This window comes from Hemitrygon akajei, chromosome 7 (genome assembly GCF_048418815.1).
Source record: "Hemitrygon akajei chromosome 7, sHemAka1.3, whole genome shotgun sequence".
Lineage (NCBI taxonomy): Eukaryota > Metazoa > Chordata > Chondrichthyes > Myliobatiformes > Dasyatidae > Hemitrygon > Hemitrygon akajei.
The window spans coordinates 156,124,676-156,146,708 of NC_133130.1; the positions used below are offsets into that span (position 1 = coordinate 156,124,676).

A 22,033-nucleotide genomic window follows, 5' to 3' on the forward strand; every position below is an offset into this window, starting at 1 on the left:
ATTTCAGAGTCCAATGATCTCTGATGCCCTGCACAGGCCTGAAGAAGTCACTACAGGACCCCACTCCCTATAGCTGGCACCTGATGGCCCAGGAAGACCTAAAAATGTGAGATCCAGGGATGATTCCAGAGACCCGAGGAACTTGAGAGGCAGGAAGACTCGGGGATCCAGAGAGACTGAGAAACCTGGAAACCCCAACAGACTCAGATCAAGAAACCTTGGGTAGGGCAGAGAGGGAGGCTTGGGAGTCCTTGAGATGGGGTGGGGGGGGGGGGGACATTGAAAAATCCTGAACACATTGAATAAGTCTTGGAAACAATCAGAAAAATAAAAACCTTGGGAACAGAGAAAAGTCCTTGGGAAACCTTGAAAACTTGAAACCTAGAGAAGGAACCTTTTCAAATCTTGCTCACAGTGTTTTATCTTTCACAATTTTTCCAGAGGCAATTAGGATATACTCAGTTTTATAGATCAAGACAGCATAGACAGGTTTCTTTCATCGCTAAGCTAGCTGGTTCTCTGTAGATCTGTTTAATTTGCTACATGAAAGTTCAATTTTCCCAGTCTGTACCATGACTTTCATCAAGAGGTTAAAAATACTCTTGATAGGGTTACTGGTGTATTTGCACACTCCAGTCAGGGATCAGCTTTTGGAGTAGGGCTCTTCCAGCATTTATACTATTGACCTGAATGATGATTGATTGAATCAATTGATAGAGCTTGCTTGAAGTGCTCATTTGTTATACAGAATTGAGAACCTGGGTATTTGTGACTTGAAAAGCTTGGAATGGATATCGGAGAAACTCAATGTAAACTAGAGAAGTTCAGTATGTAGAGTCAGGACTCTCTGAGTGTAGAGTGAGGACATGCACTGAGAATAAAAGCACCCTCTCCTCAAGCCACTGTCAAAATGTCACTGTTCAAACTTCGTTGGGTCCATTACTTGGCAAGATCCTTCTGTCACAATGGAGACAGAGACAACAGTTTATACATAGGAATTCCAATGGAACATTGTTGCCTCGACGAATCACTCTGACCAATAAATCTCATGGCCAAGCTCAGCTGCCCTTTCTCTGCTGGGTCCATCTTTGTGTGATCAAGACTTGCTGTCATCCAATGTGGATAGGGCCCAAGTGTGGAGTGAGAGACACTGAAGCAGGTCGATAGTTCACAGACTTTAACACAAACAGTGTTAAAGGGAAAAGAAAACAATAAACGCTAGCCCAAACAGGGCCGTTAACTAAAACTCTCAAGTGGAAAACGAAGCCTACACTGTGGCTGAAAAGAATAACTGAAAATAAAACAAACACTGCTAGTCTTCAGAGTCAGTTGACTTGACAGTCCAATTTCTCAGGCAAGGTGGAATGCAAGCAGGCAGCGAAGCATTGCTGTGTCCAAGTCTGGACAAACACTACTACAGAATGAATGGAGTTATATCCTATCACAATGAAACAATAATTAGCTGACATGTACATATTCACGAGTGCAATTGCCAAATCTGCTGCGCTGCCGAATCTGTTGGTTGTGACGGAGGGATGTGCAGAAGCTCAGTGCAGCTACCAATAAATCTCTATAGAGAAGGCTCCTGGTCCAAGGTCCTACCCTCACTGGACACTGAGGAGCTGCACCCAGTGTAACAGCCTCTCAAACGCTTCATATTTGCTTTGTTTAAAGAGAAGCCATGAGTAGTGTTGATGCGTTGCTAGAAAATGCTTTGACTTGATAGTGCAATAAATGCCAATTAGCCAAATGTCCTTATTCTTCTCCTATTCCTTAGTTTGCCAATTAAATTTAAAATATAAATAGGTCCTCTCCAGAATATAACAGGCTCCTGTTCTGGAGAACTGTTTGTAACCCAAATCTCACATATTGGAAATGCAGCTTCCTGACAGTATATTTAAATAAAAACATTTGCCGACCACGGGCAATGTGTCATTAGTCCAGGGTATTTAACTCAACCATTCAAATTTCTCTGCAAAATGCAATGATATTGTTGTAAACCAAGTTCCCGGATGGTAATGCCTGCAGCCTCACAGCCTCACAGTAGCATATTCACCCCACCAGTCTCCCTCCGCAACTGGATCTCTGACTTCCTCACTGGGAGAGTTGAGTCAATGCGGATCATAAATAACATCTCCCCCTCACTGGCAATCAACACTGGTGCACCTCAATGATGCATGCTTAGCCCACTGCTCTACTCTGTTCGCACCCAAGACTGTGTGGCTAGGCCTAGCTTAAACACCATCTATAAACTTGTCAATGATACACAACTATTGTTGGCAAATTTCAGACAGTGTCGAGGAGGATCTGCTGATTGAGTGGTGTCGCAACAATAACCCTTATACTCAGTATCAGTAAGACCAAGGAATTAATTGTGGATTCAGGAAGGGGAATTCCAGTCCTTATTGAGCGATCTTACAATCAATGTCATTAAGACCTAGGAATTGATTGTGGTCTTTAGGAAGGAGAATTTGAGGAACACACACCAGTCTTTATCGAGAGATGAGCAATGGAAAGGGTGCGAAATTTCAAGTTGCTAAGTGTCATATCTCTGAAAATCTATTCTAGATGCAACATATTGATACAATTATAAAGAAGCTATGACAGTGGCTATATTTCATTAGTAATTTGAGGAGACTTGGTATGTCACTAAAGACTTGCAACTTTCTACAGATGTACCTTGAAGAGCACTGTAATTGATTGCATCACCGTCTGTTATAGTGGGGTCACTGGATAGGATCAGAAAGAGCTGCAGAACGTTAGAAACTCAGTCAACTCCATCTTGGGTACTAGCCTCCCCAGGATCAAGGACACCTTCAAAAGTCAATGCCTCAAAAAGGCAGCATCCATCATTAAGTGCCCTTTTCACCCAGGACCTGCCATCTTCTCAGTGATACCATCAAGAAGTTCCAGGAGCCTGAGGACCCACACTCAACTTTTCAAGAACATCTTCTTTCCTTCCCCCATCAGATTTCTGAATGGACAATGAACCCATGTACACTACCTCAGTAATTTTCTCTTTTTGCAGTATTATATATGTATAGGGCATCCGCTACCTGTGGAATACTATATTCTGAACAAAATAATCTCTCTGAAGTAAACAAAAAGTTCTTGTATTTGGCAACTGAGGAGCTTTGATTCTCACAAAACTGAAACCCATGTACGTAAATTTGCTGATCTAATCAGTGACAGCACATCTCTGGCACTGCAGTTTAATCCATTGTATCTAAAACGTCACACACAGTAAACAGCTTGCCCAGATGCAAAGTACTTTGTTGAGACCACCTCTTCACCTATGCAGTGACTGATTTTCCTCACAACCTGAAGCACTGTTATGTTTTGTTTTCCTTACAGAAAGCTCATTTTGTTTTAATAAATCATGCAAGCCTGAAGCAGGAACACAATTGGACTATCTTTACAGATCAGGGGATAGGATGACTCTAAGATCAACAAGAGCTGCAATCTCGTGCTGTCAGGAAGGCAAAACAAGAGTACTCACAGAAAATTCACAGACACCTTTGTGACACCAGGGATACTCTGCGCATGTGGCGAAGTACACAAACCATAACAGATTACAAGTCCACCCTGCACATCAATGACAACGAAGCCTCACTTCCTGATAGGCTGAATGCCATCTATGCATGATTTGACGCAGTGAGCAATATGACATCTTGGTCAGTTCTTTCTCCCACTGAGGAATAGGCACCCCTGATGGACGCAGCTGGGGTCAAGAGGATCCTAGCCAGGGTAAACCCACGCAAAACTGAACAACACACCTGGTCAGAAGTTGAGGGATTATGTGGCCCAGCCAACAGAGATCTTAATGGACTTCTCCAATATAACTTTGCAACAGTCCACTTCCTGCAGGCTTCAAGGAGCCACCATCATTCCAGTGTCCAAGAGAATGGTGATAACTAGCCTAAACAATTAGTGACACTGATCTCAACAATCGTGAGTGGGTGGTAATGGATTGTATAAAATTCTATTTTCCAGCTACATTGGACCCTTTCCAGTTCTCCTACCACTCAAGCATGTGCACTGATGATGCCATAGCCTCTGTCCTCTGCTCTGTCCTATCCCATCTAGAAAACAATGCCTCATATGCCAGGTTGTTGTTGCCCTCTGGAAGTCGGTTCAGAGGAATCAGGGAAAGGACTGGCAGACTGGGTAACAGCTTCTTCCCTCAGGCTGTGAGACTAATGAATACCCTGCCACCACCGAGGTCTTGTCTCTAGGACAGTGAACTGGTTACTGTTTTCTTGTGCTGCACATTACATGTACTTTGCATTATATTTTATTAACTTATAATTGTGGTAATATTTTGTTTTATGTGCATGTGTGTGATATATGCTTTGTGACTGTACCATGGTCCAGAGGAACGTTGTTTCATTTATTTGTATATGTGTACAATCAGATGACGATAAACTTGAACTTGGTGTGATAAACTCGAGGGAGCAGTAACAGTCAGTTAAAATGTGTAATACTGCTTTCAAAATTAATTTGGAAATACTTATTCTTTTTTTTATTTATGTTTGTTTGTGGTAGTCAAGTGAATATGTGCTGGGATCTGAGAAGTATTTTTCCCCGTGGATCTGTTCTGAAGCCAAAACTTTTCACCATGTTTATTAATGACTAGAAGGAGCGATAAGCACTAAATATCTAAATTTGCTGATGGTGCCAAGAGATATAAATAAAAGTTAGCAAGAAGTTGTGAAGGGACACGGATTAATTATGCATGATAAATGTCATCTTAAATAGGGGCAAGAGTGCGGTCAGTCAATTTGAACCCAAGAAATGTCTTTCATCCCCAGTCAACAGCCCTAGATGATCCATTGTCCTCTGCAGCTAAAATGGACTTCTCTGCTGCAGTAAATTTCAGAGTCAGGGAACAACGCACCGATGCAACCTAACACTTAACAGGGTTAACCCATTAACTTCCAACTGGGAATGAAAATTTCTCGGCAATAAATCAAATACTTCAAACATTTGGAGAGATTTGTGATTAAAGAGGAGAATAAGAGAATTAGGGCTCATAACTTGGATGTGAGTAAAGCTGCAGCACGCTAAATATTAAGTTTAAACGTACATTCTCAAAGAATGGGTCAAATATCTCACAATTTTAAAAATTAATTTATAGAGATACAGCACAAAATAGGCCCTTCTGTCTCTTTGAGCTGTGCCACCCAGTAACCCCCGATTTAATCCTAGCCTAATTATGGGACAATTTACAATGACCAATTAACCTTTAACCGGTAAGTCTTTGGACTGTGGGAGGAAACCCACGCAGTCACGGGGAGCAAGTTCAAACTCCTTACAGACAGTGGCAGGAATGTAATAGTAACCATATTGCAGAAAGGGGGGGATCATGAGCAGAATCTGTTTGGTCTTTTGAGCATCATACAACCTTGAATATTTCTAATATCATGCAGCAGAATCAACTGGAAGTACCCTGATTCAAAATCAAGCTTTCTGTGACACTGTTAGTAAGCTTCCTTGAGTTTGAATTTAACAAGAAGTGAAATAGAACATGGAAATCTACAGCACATTACAGGCCCTTCTGCCCACAATGTTGTGCCGACCATGTAGAAACTACCTAGAATTTCCCTACCGCATAGCCCTCTAAATGCTATGAAAGAACAAACAGCGGGAGGGAAGTTCAGCTTTGGTGACTTGCATGCCTCTAAGTATGCCTGTTGCCATCGTTAGTCAATGGCAAAATATATTGTTGTGCAATGGGGAGGAAGGAATAACAGGTCAGGAATGGGTGGTGTTGATGAATGAGGCTTTTACAAGACAGGAGGGAATCACCTAAATCAAATTATGACAAGAGTACAATTTTTAAAAAATCTTCCATGTGCCAGAGGACACCCTTATTTTTCTCATGTTTTTAGTTGTTACTAACCTTCTGCTTCTCTGGGGCTCCAGTGTCCAGAAGGGTCACATGGTCTTGGGGAAGAAGCATTGAAGGCATACTGGACAAGTTCTCCATGTTCAGTGCAAGCGTCGCAGACTGATCCCAGCTCGCTGAAGTTTCAAAACGCAAAGTCAAATACAAAAGAATCTATGTCAGTATTTCCGCAAACATTAGGCATGACCTCTTCAGATTCAAATCTTAATTGCACTAAAGAGTGTACCTCTATCCTTCCTTGAACACTGAAAACCTTCCAATGTGTTTCATATTAATATTTTCAACGCCTTCTGTATGTCTAACTATTCCCAGACTGTAAGTGTTTTATGTTGTCCTTGTAGAAGGTCATTGTCAGTTGTATGTTGGAAGATTTACTATTTTCCATCAATGGAGCACATGCAACCCTTGGGAAAGTTAGTGTACTATGCCATCTGGGTTTTTAGTGCAGAACAAATACATCAATTTGTTGCTAAGCTTTTGCATTTTTGGGCGAAACATAGTTGAGCTGGGGATGTACATTGGCACATATCCCTCTGTTGATCTAATTGGTCCAGAATTAGCCACGTAGAACAATTTGTAAAATACCTTATTAATGACTTGTGGTTACTTTGATTTGAACATGGTTTTTTTTACATAAAACCACTGGAAATGACAGCTAGGTGGGACCTAGATGACAGTGAGAGTGTGAGACGTAAACAAAGGAGAGGGATTAATTCAGTGACAAATCAGATGCAGAAAGAGAAACACCATGAAGAAAGGAAATTTATATTAATAAGCAACAAAAAGAAAACTGGAAAATACTTGAATTTTTAAATCCCCACCAACAATTACAACCTGAGAGAAGATCACATTTCAAATTGTTCACCTTCTGGACCAAGGTTAGATCGGACACCAGTACCAATCACTGATTTAATAATTGCGATCATCACCAGGACATACAAAAGCCTGAAAGCACATGCCATCAGTTTCACTGTTTTAAGACTATTGAGTAGTTCCCGAGTACAATAAGCTACTCTTCACCATCTACCACAAAACCATTATGATCTTGCATTTTATTGTCTCTCTGCATGGCACACATTCTCTACAGCTGTTGGACTTAATTCTGCATTGTGTTTTCGTTTTACCTTGTACTACCACAATATACTGTGTAATGATTTGGTATGTAGAAATGGTATGCAAGACAAACTTTTCACTGTACCTTAGTACATGAAACAGTAATAAACCAATTTCAATTGCAATTATAATTGCACAATTTAAGAGATAATTATGGGCAATTATAATGAAAGTACAGAAACATAGTTAAAATGAGAGAACAGGTAAGGGTGGAATGCAACTTTGGTAATATTTTTGAGCATTTTCCTTTGGTTCCCAATCATTGACCATCTCTTCCTCACCCCAGATATTTTCCAAATTCGCATACTAGTAACTCTCTGGTGTTCAAACTCTGTCTGCAGAAAATTCTGGGACAGTATTTATGCCCCTCTTTCTGTGATTTTGTTATTTTCAACTCCTTAACTCTAGGTTATTTCAGATGAGCTTTCACATGGCACTAAACCGCTGGCAAAGCTGCAAGCAATAAAAAAAAATGCTTGTGATAAGCACATGGTTATTGTTACCTGTCATAGAACTGCCCATTGATTGGATGAAGCCAGTGGATTGTCACTGATTCTGCCGTCTGATGTATTATCTCCGGGGCAACAGGAACGGGTGGAGGCTTTGTAGATGGCTGCCAGCCCTGGTATACTAGATCCAAGTAACAGTGCATCCTAGCAACTTGATTGGGACTGAAGGAATTGGTGCAGTCGTCGTCTTTAAGAGAGAAATAGAGTATTTGTGACAGTCACATCAAATTCAATGTGGATACCAACATTTTTCTCTTACTCTCACCTACCCACATCAAACAAATAATGTCAGTTTTTTAAACAAAAGGACTGACTTAAAACTAATGAGATTGCATACCAATTGTAATTAATATCCAATTAGAAATGGATTGAACCCTACTTGATTCAACACACTGATCACCCATCCCACCCTAACACAACAAGACCAGTTTAATACAGATGTTTAGCTTCAATTATCTTGAGCTTCCCATCCTGAGATTGATTGATGTGGAGTAGCTAGGATCCTCGGTGATTGGGCTTCAAGTGATCACTCAGGCCCCATCGCCAAAAGGCCTGTGAGAGCTTATTAGCTGTCAAAGAATTTTCAACAGTTTTTAAACTTACTATTCTCAGGAAGCTATGCAAATAGAGTTAAATGCCTAATAAGGATAAAATAATTTTTTAAAAATACTTTAAAAAATGTAAAATTCTAATTAGGCATGCTGTTTTATAGCCCAGCATTTATTTGAGGAGGCAGATGCAAAGTTCCTTTGAACTCTTTCTTTCTAAAATTGTCATACTTCTACCGCATGGTGGTGCACTGGATGGTCAAGTGGTTGGAATATCAAATAGTGAACAGTGTCCTCAGAATTTTGACTGGCAATAAGCGGGATCTGACCTCCTTAAAGGTTAAAGCCTTATTTATTGGCTGACCGATTAAAGCACTTTTGGCTACTGCTTAAAATAATACAAGGACATCAAAAAGTAAGTTAGATATCTAACAGGGATTGTTCCATTGAGCAAAGGGAAAATCTTGTGCTTTGACCTTTAGTTCTTTCTTTCTTAAAAACAATAATTTCCTGCAGGGTTTTACCCTAGGCGAACACGGGTCCGTGCAAAATTGCTAAAAATGTAATTGTCCTTCTAACAATATTTATGTATTTGTTGAGTGCAGCGTTTGCCATCAGTTAAGTTCTAGCCAACACAAATAAGGAACTTATGTAAAGTTTAACTGCGGTCCCTGATACAAAAATGAACAAAGCACAAATTAGATAGTATGTATGTTTCTCAGAAAACTGCTTGAGAGACCACACAGCGATTACATTGTCATTACATCATTACTTTTTGATACTTGCTGTGATTTTTGGTCTTATTACAAATTACACTAATATTTCCTCCTTTACACCAGATTCAAGCAGTATCTCTAAATGCAGCAAGCAGAGTGCAAAGAAGCTGTTCCACAGAAATGGGAATTCATACTACCATGAATACAGACAGTCAACATAAATGCATTCTTACCTGCGTAACTCATGTAATTAAAGAAAGGAGTATTAATGAAGTGGCCAAAACCACATGTTTCATTTCCCGGGTCAGGGTCTTTGCATTGTTTACTTTTCGGCGTCGGCTTAGTGTCAGCACACAAGTCGCCAGTTTCCATGGAAGGTTCTGTCTCCATGCATGGGTCTGTACAGGATTCGATTTCAGATATTCCCTTGAACACATGGTAGAGCCCAAGACTATGGCCTATCTCGTGGATCATAGTGTGGGTATGACCGGGGATTCCATAGAATGAAGGATTCAGGACTATGCCACCTAGGTGTGCAAACAGAAGTAATTTATACTTGGAAATTTTCATGTGGGGGTCAGGGTTAACTGCTAAAGTCCCAGTTGTGCTGGGGGCAAGTATATGGATAAACACCTCAGGATTAAGTTGTACCCTTTCTGATCTGCAGCAACTACCACTCAGTGCAGTAAACTCATCTGAATAAATCATCTTTTTGACACAACAAGTCCATTATTGATCCTGTACCTCAAACTCACATTGCTAAATGTAGGTAAGTAAGTAAAATTTATTATCAAAGTACATACATACAATATATTTTCTTGCAGGCATTTGCAAGGAAAAAGAGAAATATGATGGATTTTATGAAAACTACACATAAACAAAGACTAACAAACAGCCAATTTGTAAAGACAACAAATTGAGTAATTAAAAAAAAAAGAAACTGAGAACATGTCTCTAAAAGTGAGTCTGTAAGTTATAGAATCAGTCAGTGTTGAGGCGAGTGAAGTAATCCACGCTGTTTCAGGTGCCTGATGGTGATAGAGTTCCTAACCTGATGGGGTGGGATCAAAGGCTTCTGTACCTCCTGCCCAATGGCAGCAGTGAGAAGAGAGGATGGCCTGGATGGTGAGACCTGTACCTGTGAATAGGGAGCAGGCATTTGCCTGAAAAAGAAACATTCACACAAACCTGGCCCCAATTTCTTTGTCATCTACAGTTTCCTTTCACCTTATTTAATTGTAGGTTTTTTTTTACTGCAGGGCAACTGATAAATTATTTCATTCATTAGAATCCATTTCATTGAACTGCTTACACCTTTTGATTGGTATGTATTCCCACCCCTTCCCTCCAGATTTTCCCATTCCTTCTAATGGTCATTTGAGGTCTCTGCATTTAATCTCAGCATGTGAAGAAATGCAAGGAAGTTCTGCATAACTGGGCAGAGCAGTTGGGAGGATATCAGCTGATGAAAAGTGGTTAGGTTCCCATTTATTCCCCTACACTGTCTATACTTACAGACTTTGGATGGAATATCTATTGCTTTACCACAAGGCATTATACAACTCTTTGCAAATTGCTGCCTGTATTGCTAACTTTATACATACCGGAAGCATTCAGCTTTTTCTCAGCTTTCCATTAGGTCATTGCCAATGCTTTCATGAAACAGTCAAGCTATTTAAAGTTGTAGCAAACCCTTTCCAAGAGCCTACCCAGCAATCCACTGCACTGTCATGTACCAGACCGGTGAATATACTGTACTGTCATGTTAAAGCAATAAAGTCAGATTGAAATCTGGTGGTTTGCAGTGGAAATTGGCAACAATATTTACATTGACCAATACCTACTCCTCTGATAACTGATGGATCGGAAAATATGATGTCCTGGAAATAAAAACAGTCATTGGATTATGTTTACCCATTTAAATTTCCCTTGAAAGGTGCCTTCTTCATGTTAGAAATATGAATCTTCCACATATATATGGTGTATTAAAATTCCATTGCTATATTTTCCAAGGAAGCAGTAAGATGGAAAATGTTCTATTGAGGAGTGTGAGTGTGAAAGAAAGGACAGTGGCCAACAAAGAAGTGAACAACAGAGAGGGAGAGCGAGAGCGAGGGGGGGGGGGGGAGAGAGAGAGAGATAAAGAGAGAAGGGGAGGGAGAGAGAGGAGGGAGGAAAGAAGAGATAGGAGGGAAGGGAGAGAGAGCCAAAAAAATATTGTGGAGGCAGAGAGGTATTGCCTGTAAACGGATGAATTGATTATCAGCAAAATAAGACATCAGGATGAATACATAGTTTTATAAATCAAACTTAAAAATTATCTATGAACTACCTAGATGAGTAAGGGCTTCTTTATCCCATGGCCATGTGGCAACTCCAGCCAGCTCTTCATCAGATGAATTGGCAAAGAAAATGTTGAGATGTGTTGTACCATCCAGTTTCAGAATGTTCTTTAAATCTTTCACATCCAAGTATGCTCTGCAATTGAAACACAAGTCCTATGAAAATGTTTCACAACTCACCATACTGCTCACCCATCTGAAAAATAATGCCAGATCTATTTCAAATAAATTAGTTCAAGAACGATCATTGGTGACACAGAATTGAAAATCATGTTCAACAATCAACTATTGAGGTTCCCATGGGCCTGGTGGCAATCAGAGTTATTTATGTACAAATACTACGACACCTTCATGTTGCTCCCTGTACCCAGCACCACATGTCTGTCTCTTAGTGGATCTTGAATCCCACTTCCTCTTGTGCAGCAAAGAGCCCAACCTTGATATTAATATAAGGTTACTGTGAATCAAACTGCCAAAGAGGGATTAGTCCTGTTCATTTTGGTCTAAGCACTCTTTAAATAATGTAAATATTATTACCCAGTACCTCCACAAAGCTGAAACACATGAATGCTTGATAGGGTAGCAATTAGACCAGGGGTGGGCAAACTTTTTGACTTGTGGGCCACAAAGGGTTCTAAAATTTGACAGGGGGGCCGGACCAGGAGCAGATGGACGGAGTGTTTTGGTAATACACCTCATAAGAGAAAATAAAATATCATGGGATATGTAGAAAACGTGTGCTTTAATTTCAATTGAAAATGAACAAATGCATTACAACAAAATATCTGTCTTTGAAGTCCCATGGTATTTAGCTATTTATTGAAATGACTTTTAAAACACTGAAAATTAAATGAATAAAATACAGCTTTTTTAATAGTAACAGTAATTATTTTAAAGCACTGAAAATTCTGTTATCCTTCAAGATATTATCATCATCACTCTCCTCCTGACTGTCTTTATTTCAAAAATGGTAGGAGATGCAGGTCTACTTGTCCTGCTCCTTCTTATTCAATTGTCCCCTGTGCCAAAACTCAACAACGACCAGCACAAGGACAGAACAGTGACAGTGCGCCAGTATGCGGAGCGCGTTATTTGATATGGAGCGCATTTTTTATTTTGAGAACGTACGTGCACCTGCGCACTACTCATGTCCATCACTTAACAGAAATGACATGTAACATGTAAGGCTTATTGAAAAAAATATTTTCAAATACATTTTTTACATAACACAACGAAGAAACTTATTTTTAATTTCAGTGGGAACAGTGTTGTTGGTCTCCCTTTTTAGCCAGCGCATCAAAGTCTGGATTTAGTTTTGTTGTGGCGATTCTCAGGATGGATCTGAGGTGTTAACAAGGTTTATTAATATAATTTCATCAAGTTCTGCGAGCCGGATTAAAAAGCTTAATGGGCCGCATATGGGCCATAGTTTGCCCATGCCTGAATTAGACCATTTCCTCCAAGACATCAAACCATATGCACCTATCTTAAAGAAAATGTTATTGACCTAAGCTCTCTTAGTAGTTAGTCACAGGCATTCAAGGGTCCTGCGTTTTTGTTTCAGTGCTGTGTTGTAAGAGATGCCATCTCATAAGATTAAATTAAAGCTTTGTCTGGCCTCACATGCAGCTTCCCAGCCATTAGCTGTGCATACAAGCTTTTTGTGCACAAATTTGACATTGCCGATTACATTACAAAATAACAACATTTTGAAAAATTCCATTCTATTGGTTATAAAAAGTTGCTTTGCTGTGGCCTGAGACTGTGAAAGAAGTTTTTATCAATTATCAAGAATGTTGCCAGAGGAAAATCAATTGCCAAATGCTTCTTTTTACAAAGGAAACTGAAGGGATTCATTGCACAAAAGTTGTTGTAAATACCAAATAGTATACTTCAAACTTACATTATGGAGTTAAATACACTGATTATAAACTCTATTGTAATTATACTGTGTACACGTGGCAAGTCCATTCATTCATTGATCCTAGGAGAAACCAATAAGTGGAGCCCTGGCCATGATAGGAAGTAACTCAGATCACTAGCTGGTGCTCTGAGCTTTATTGTATGAGTATCTATTATGCTGAACAGGGCTGCACCTGACACCTCCAAAGGTTGACTGGAGTCCAGATCTTCAGGTGCTTCTTGCATTTGGTAAATTGGATTCAGATGATATTTTATTGTGGATTTTTCTGTTCTTGTTCCACTTAAATTTACTCCTTCCAAAAACCTGTCAATGACACCCTTGAAGAATAACACATGTACTGCAGTGATTACTACCAGACCGCTTGTGCACTGCAGGTGTCAACAGTGAGCCGAGAACATTACCCCTGTGCTTTGACAAGTCTATCTTTGCGAATGGAGGGAAAAAAAAGAGAGCTTGAGGGAAGCACACTTGAAACTTTTGTCACTTGGGCACAGAAGCACTTTGGTCTCTTAATCCCAGTTGAAAATCTAATTCCTTGATCTGCCATTATAGGGGCATTCAATCAGACACAAGCCCATCATGGGTATTCTAGTAGTTAAGTATTAATCCTATGTACCAGCACTCAGTCCATAATCTACAATACCTTGGTGATTTGAGTGTTAGTACAGATACTTCTTAAATATTCACCTCTTTTTCAGGAAGTGCATCTAGATTGTAACTATCTGGGGAAGGAAGATTCTTCTTTAGATCCCCTCAGAACCTTAAACTTATGACCTAAATCTTTGTTGAAGTTTCACTCTAATTGGGGGATAATTACTGGCAAGCTCTTCCTGATGTGGCTACCAATGTGCTGTGAAGAGAAGGCTGCCAAAATTGGAAGAAAGAATGACCATCCCACCTACAGAAAATCAGTAACACACACAAAAGCTGGAGGAGCTTGCAGGCCAGGCAGCGTCAATGGAAAAGAGTGAACAGCGGAAGTTTTGGGCTGAGACCCTTCAACAGGACTGTGCATCAGAAAGCACTGGAAACACTCTGCAGTCTAGCCAGGAAGCATTTGTGGAAGGAGAAATGAGGCTGTTCAGGTTAAAGACAATTCATTTTGATGAAAGCTCTTCAGCTTGAAACAGGATGTCTGTTTCCCCTTCTAAACATGCTCCTTGTCCTGCTAAATGTTTCCAGCACCTCTTTTTATTTCGGATTTCTAAGATCTGCAATGTTTTGATTTCATTACAGCAGATGTATGTGTGTGGATTTGTGTCTCTGTGAAACTTTACTCTTTCAAACACTCTTACCCAGTTTCTCGATGGAGCTTATAGTGTATAAGAAGTTAGACTTCATGGCCGATTGCTTACATTGTATACCTTGAGGTGGAGTTCAGAGTTCTGGGATCCCATTGGGAAAATGTGAAGATATTCATTTTAGACGACAGAACAGTATTATATAAACATTGAAAAACTGTAGAAAGCTACTAAACAAAAGAGATTGATGGTGGTCCTTGTGTATTAAAATGTAGCAGCTAAGAAGAAAGTTTTGGAAAGTAAGTCTTTAAAATAAGGAAAATATTGGCCTTTATTTCAAGGGAATTGGAGAATAAAGGTATGGAAGTCTTACTACAGCTGTACAAGGTGCATCTAGAGCATTTGGAACAAGTTTGTTCCTCCTATTTAAGGAAAGATAATACGGTAGTTCATTGAATGTTGTCCTACAAAGAAAGGTTTAACAGTTTGGGTCTTGTCATTTGGATTTAGAAAAAACTGAGGTGATCTCACTGAAGCATTAAATTCTTATGGGGTTAGAAGGGGAATCTGAAAGGATGATCTCAGAATATCTAAGTGCTCATTTAGCACTGAAAGTAGGAAGAATGATTTGTTTTTAAAGGTTAGCTTAATTTGTCATACATGTATCCAAACATACTGTGAAATGTGGCATTTGTGCCAAATCAAATCAGTGAGGATTGTGCTGGGTAACCTGCAAATGTTGCCATGCTCCTGACGCCAATGTAGCGAGGTCACAGCTCACTAACCCAAATCGTACATCTGTGGAATGTGGAAGGAGACTGGAGCCCTTAGAGGAAACCCATGTGGTCACGGGATGAACATACAAACTACTGTCAGGCAGTGGCAGGAATTGGGCCCTGTCTTTAAGTTGGCACTGTAAAGTGTTCTGCCAACTGTTATGCTGACGTGCTGCCCTTTCCTAGAGTGTTTTGGCTGTTTGGGACTCCATGTCCCAGAGAAGTTTGAGGACAGAGTAACTGAGTATATTTAAGGCTGAGATACATACATAAATTTCTAATCTGTAAGGAAATGAACAGTACAGAAGACAGGGCAGGAAAGTGGACCCAAGGAACATTTGATCAGTCATGATCCTACTGAATAATAGAACAAGCTCAAGGGACTGAGTGGCCTACCCCTGCCCTATCTCTTGTAGTCTGAACATCTTTTTGTATTTCATCCACATAACTACTTTTGACTGTCAGCAGAAGTGCATCACAGACAAGTCCCAGTCTATTGCCTATTGAGACTTACTTTAAAGCAGTAGATACTGCTTACTACCATGAACCTGAACATGCCAATCTTTCTTTCTCTTGTCCAGGCCCAGGAGTGAGAATCAGAAGGAATATTATAAACTCAAACCTCAAACATGTCACAAGGCAGAAACAGCAAATAATCAGTGTCCATTTATCCAGCACCTCGACTGTGGTACAATGTCTTCCTCAGGTGCACTATCAAGCATGGTGGGGCAGATTGTTAATTGTCCTGGTACCAGTTCATGAAGGTGCAGGTGCAGGGGTACAAAGGTGAAACCTCTGCAGAGGCTTAAGTTTTATGGGACCTCCAAAAGGAGGACTGAATTGTAAAGATGTAGAGAAACTTGGAGAAATTCCCAGTGCTTCAGGACTGAGGATGATTTGTTTTTGTACCCTCCTTATATGTATGGCATCCGTTAGTCTCGCGTGACCATGGATCTCCAGGGCGCAGCCTTGGGCAGGATTGTATGGAAGACCGGCTGTTGCCCGTGCTGCAAGTCTCCCCTCTCCACACCACCGATGTTGTCCAAGGGAAGGGCAAAGGCCAATACAGCTTGGCACCACTGTTGTCGGAGGAATTGCCAGAACGAGGTTGAAGGCAACGTCGGACTGCCTTTGGGACCCCAGCTCTGGATTTGTCCTCAGGGTTTATTCCCTATGCCTTTCCCATGAGTGGGTATGGCCGCAAGGCAGCAGAGGTTTGAAATCAGAGTTTTCCCTCTCTTAGATGGACTGCCTTCCCAGGCTGATGAGCTCCATCTACCTGAAGCTCTCTTTATATATTCAGCTTTTATTGCACTCCTTCTATCACAGGGATAACCTTCCTTAGGTGGGGGAACCAGACTGTACACAACAGTCCAGATGCAGTCTCACCAGGGTACTATGTTATAATATTGGGTCCTTACTTCTGTACTCAGATCCTCTTGCAATAAAGACCAGCAAATCCATCAGATAAGTAGTCTGCTTTTGTAACTGAAGATACTGCCCAAATAAACAAGAACTGCACATGAAGCCAGTATATCAGCCAATTCGCCCATTAAGTCATTAGGAATTCAAGTGTACATTTTTTTTTAAATCATGTGCAGTTGAACGAATTAACTGCTTTGTAAAGGGATAACGTGACCCATTAATCTCAACCCATTCACCATTATTGATGTGACTTGTGCCAAGTTCAAATTGTTCCTTCTATTTTTTAACCACAGTGAGATTCATTTGTAAGCAAACATTGTACAAGAGGACGTAACCTTAAAATAGAGATTTGGAAGTTTGAAAGTTGGAAACTTTTATTGTTAGTATAATAATGGTTGCACATATAATCTCAGAACCTTCTGAAAAATTGTTGAGATTATATGAACAACGTTTATTGTACCAACAATGACATAACCTTTGATAGGTGAGGACATTAAGAACTTTGCAAACACAGCAGGCAGCCAGTTTAATGATACTGTGTAAAGAATTGAAGCAAAAATGTTCAAATACTGCAAACCTGAAATAGAAACTGAAGATGCCAGAAACACTGTACAGAAAGAAATATTCAGGTCATAGCATCTAGAATTTCCTTTGTGACAAGAAGATTCAACATTACAGGTCAGAGTCCTTCCATGCGTTCTAATGAGTGGTCACAAAAACATTAAGCATAGAGGTTGGTCTATTGCTCTATGAACCAGGGGTTCCCAACTTCTTTTATGCTATGGACCCTTAGCATTAACCAAGGAGTCCATGGACCCCAGGTTGGGAACCCCTGGTCTATGTTGACCAAGATGCCCACCTAAGCTAGTTCCATTTGTCCACATTTGGCCTGCATCCCTATAAAACCTTTCTCATCCATGTACCTGTCCAAATATCTTATTACTACTGACCTGAAACAACAACTTATCATTTCCTTCTGCACAGTTGCTGTCTGATCTGCTGAACGTTCTTGACATTTTCTGTTCTAAGGATGCAGATCAGAAGGCAAGTGTTCTTTTAGTATGTTAATGGGATCTGGATGTTAACTGGCAAAATCAATATTAATTACCATCCCTGATTACACATGAGACCCAATAAGGGAGATTGTAAGAGTAAGATTCATGCAAATTCTTTATAGGGATGATTGATTTCCCTTCCTAGCAGGCAAGATCGAATCTGATACTATTTTTACAACAATACACTTGTTTGTTTTACTAAGAGTAAACATTTTATTGCAGAAACACAAGAGATTCTGTAGATTTTTGGAAATCCAGAGCAGCACACACAAAATGGTGGAAGAACTCAACAGGTCAGTCAGTATTTGTAGTGGAGAATAAACAATTCGGGACAGGACCCTTAATCAGGACTGGAAAGGAAGGGAGCTGAAGTGAGAATAGCAAGGCTGGGGAGGTGAAGGAGTACAAGCTGGCAGATAATAGGTAAAATCAGATGAGGGAAAGGTGTATGGGTGGGAGAGAGCAGATGAAGTAAGATGCTGGGAGGTGATAGGTGGAAGAGGTAAGGGATGAAGTAGAAGGAATCTAATAGGAAAGAAGAGTGGATCATGGAACAATGGGAAGGAGGAGGGAAACCAGAGGGAGGTAATGGACAGGTGAGGAGAAGAGAAAGGAGCATGAATGGAAAAAGAGAGGAGGAAGGATGGAGAAATTAGAAAATTAGAGATATTGATATTAATATCATCAGGTTGGAGTTTACGCAGGCAAAATATAAGGTGTTGCTCCACCAACCTGAGTTTGCCCTCATCGTAGCAGTAGAGGAGGCTATGGACAGACATGTCAGAATGGGAATGGGAATAGGTAGTCACCAAGAGATCTTGTCTTTTGTGGCAACCAGGGCAAAGGTGATCAACAAAGCAATCCCACAATCCAAACTGGGATTCACCGATGCAGAGGAGGCCGCGCCAGGAGTGCCGGATACAACAGATGATCCTGACAAACTCACAGGTGAAGTGTTGCCTCGCCTGGAAGGACTGTTTGGTGCCATGCGTGTTGATGATGGAGGAGGTGGAGCACTAGCCAGAATAAGTGCCAAGAGGACATCAGTGAGGAAGGACAAGTAGACAAAGGAATCACCTGGAGAGTGATCCCTATGGAAAGCTGGGGGAGGGGTGGGGAAAGAAAGATGTGCTTAGTGGTAGGGACCCTTTTGGAGGTGGCAGAAGCTATGGAGAATGAGGTGCTGGTTAGGGAGCTCGTAGGGTGGTAGGCAAGGACTAATTATTTGAATGTAAATTCTCTGGCTGCCATGGTAGGATTTGAACTCATGGCATGATCAATAGTGCAAGCCTCTGGATACTAATCCAATATATTAACCATTATACTATATTTCACCTGTAACTAAGTGAAGTTGAAGAGCTTTATGGTGTTAGTCCTGTTCCTTCTTCACTGCGGTAGCTTGGTTAGAAAATAAAGTTGCAAGGTGCCATGGGGTTGGGGGGTCAGGGTCAGTTAACAGACCAGAGCTCCAGATAATGCAGTGCTCCTGAGATATTCCACTAAGAAGACACTCTACTATTGAATCAGCAGGCGTCGAAGGGTAACGGAAATTATTGGTCCTGTGTTGTTGCAATTCAACATAAAAGACTGAGTTTTTCCAAAATGATTTCTCAGCATGTTGTGTATGAAGCTCCAAGGACCATTTTGATGAGAAATCACTGAAATATACAATTCTTAACTGGATGAGAATTATCCTTTACCAGACAAAATTGGACTACAGTAATGGAAAATTTTCTGGATGTTTCAGACCTGACAACATATTTCTGTCAGCTACTTTCCCATGAAATATACTGTAGATCAATACAGCAGTGCATTAGAGGGATTACAAGTTTAAAATATGGGTCACTTATTCCCTAACAGAAGAATAAAATGTCAAATGAAAAGGTATGCACAGAACTATTCTATTTTCCTCTGAACAGTACGATATTCGTTGATTATTTTTTTTTAAATTGAATATATTTTGAATTATTTGGATTGGATAGAACACAGCCTTTATTTTAATCTCACTAGGAAAAGCAGTTTACTTTCTTGGGACATTGGTGCATAAAACAGGCAAGTCATGGGACAATTACTGCAGAATGTACACGTGTTTTTTGCATTTTTTGGATCAGGATTTCCTTGTGATCAGTGACTCTGCAAGGTCATTTCAGAAATTCGTTTTGCTCCCGTCTCTGTTCACAAAGTTAGGAAAACACCATGAATAATTTTTTTTTTCAGTTTATCCAATGATAGAAACGTAAGAAAATATGGGTTGAAAATAAAGGCCATTTGGCCCATCAGGCACATTTTTCCAGAGCCCATCTATAACTTCCGCAAGCAGGTTTTCCTTATCCCTGTGGGCTTTAAATTTATAATAGTATCTTCCTAATTCTCAATCTTTTGACAGCTCTGTTAATGGGTTCTCTGGCATTCTCTGTAACTAAGCTCGAAGATCACGGTTACTGTTCTGGACCATAACTCGGTACAATGTACTGCTTCTGATTGCACAGCCATAACTGCTCCTGGAATGTGATCTTTGGTTCAGGCACTGGTCATGAACATCTGCAGGCAGTACAACCCATTTTATCTGGTTATCGTTAACTTCAGGTATGTTAAGCCCAGCTTAAACCAGCATTAAAATAATGGGTCAGATGGTGCTGATTCAACAGAGACTGCTGACCAATAGCATGATGGGGTTCGTTTAGTTCACGACCTCTATTCCAGCATTGCAATGAAGAAGTTACAAGGGATTTGGTGATTGGGCGTTGGTATCTCATCTCCCATTCCACAGTTGGACTCAGTATTGAGTTCAGGGCAAAGCATGAACTTAGTGAGCCTAGTGGCTGGATACACTTCACATCTGGCTCCACAGCTGTACACCATAGACAAAGAGCATGTAACACGACACATTTCATTTGAATGTGTTTGCTCAGATTCAAAAATTAAGTGCAGTGTTTTTTTATACTTAACCTTAATGTTTTAATTACTCTCTGACAACTAAATATACTTTCAAGTTAAGGTCTTATTTGTTTCAGTTATTTAAATCTATTTGAACATTTTTAAAATGTGTTTATTTATCAAAGACATTTTCAAAAGTGTACAAGGTCCTTTTACAGCAATAAGGATCAGTAAGTACTCTGAGCCAGTGGATGTCAAAGCCTCCCGATCTGCTTTGTCATTAAGGCCAAATCTGCTTCCTGAGATGACTACAGAGTCTTGCTCCCATAATGACTGGACCAATTAGTTCATAAGGAGTAAGTTTGAGAAAATTTGAGAGGAAGAGCAGACTTCCGAATGGACTGAATACATTGAGAGAGGAATATGACAATAAACTCAATTTTGAATTTGACTCTGACTTTGATATTGTATTAAACACATTCAGCCCACTGCCGTTCACAACATCTTGGACGATATATATAAGAAAAGGGTCTTTGAGTGAGATATCCTGTAACTTTCCCGAGTACTAAGTTTGCCTTTAGGAACATTACAATTAATTTTCTTTTTTAAATGAACTCTGGATTAATTGTGAAATTCATTTGCACTGTGATTAGAATACCTTGACAATTTTTCCAAAGTCTGGATGATCAATATTAAGTTGTGATTCTGAATTCTATCATAGCAGCTGGAGGAATTTTTATTTAAATTCATTCTTGAAAAAATATTTTAATATCACATTCTGAAACTACCAGCTTTCCGTTAAAAACCAGCCTGGTTGACTTTTGTCATTCAAGGAAGGAAATATGTTGTGCTTCTTGTCTAGAGTCAAGGCAACTCATAAACATCGTTGACTATTAATAGCCCCTCAGTGAAGTGGCCTGACAATTCAGTAGTGGTGAAAGATTTTGACCCAAAATATTGACTGTCCATATTACTCCACTGAAGCTGCCTGGTCAGCTAAATTCCTCCTTTTGAGGATGAATCGTTTGCTAAGTTCCGGGGTCAATTAAAGATGGATAAAGGAGACCATTCAGTGCATAATGCCTGTTGAAAGATTTATGCAAGAAAATCTTTGAAAAGGAAACTGCTCTTCTCTTTCAATAGATTATTTTCAAGTGTCCATCCAATTTCCTTTCAAAAGTTATTACTGAATCTGCTACCACTACTTGATCAGAAAACACATTGTAAATTACAACACCTCGCTGTGGAGTTTTTCTTTCCATGGGTTCTACTGTGTATCTTTCTTTTTGTGGCTGCCTGCAAGAAGGTGAATCTCAAGGTTATATTCTGTATAAATAATGTAATAATAAATGTACTTTAAACTTTGAACTCACTGCATAACTCACTCCTTCTCATCTCAGCTCTTGCCCATTTGAAAATTACCTTGAACCTTGCTCCGTAGTTAAACTCTTCTCCGGCTTGCAGTCAGGTACAGGTATCAATTATAACCAATGTTTCGATGACAAACTCTGTCATCTTCTTCAGGGATGATCCTGAGTTTGTTATCCAAACATTGGTTTTAATCTTAAGAGTTTATTCGTCACGTACGCCGGGAGAGCA

The 22,033-nt window shown here is 40.0% G+C and overlaps 1 protein-coding gene across 5 annotated transcripts in view; it reads right to left on the reverse strand.

Moving 5' to 3' along the window:
• LOC140731040 (pappalysin-1-like) overlaps window positions 1-22,033 on the reverse strand; it is a 362,759-nt gene that overhangs the window by 291,584 nt on the left and 49,142 nt on the right. For all 5 annotated transcript variants that reach the window (XM_073052237.1, XM_073052236.1, XM_073052240.1 and 2 more), the window contains exons 3-6: window positions 11,127-11,272; window positions 9,028-9,321; window positions 7,525-7,717; window positions 5,903-6,024 (exon numbers count right to left, since the gene is read on the reverse strand). In XM_073052237.1, the coding sequence (XP_072908338.1) occupies window positions 5,903-6,024; window positions 7,525-7,717; window positions 9,028-9,321; window positions 11,127-11,272 (755 nt within the window). The remainder of the gene's footprint in view (window positions 1-5,902; window positions 6,025-7,524; window positions 7,718-9,027; window positions 9,322-11,126; window positions 11,273-22,033) is intronic.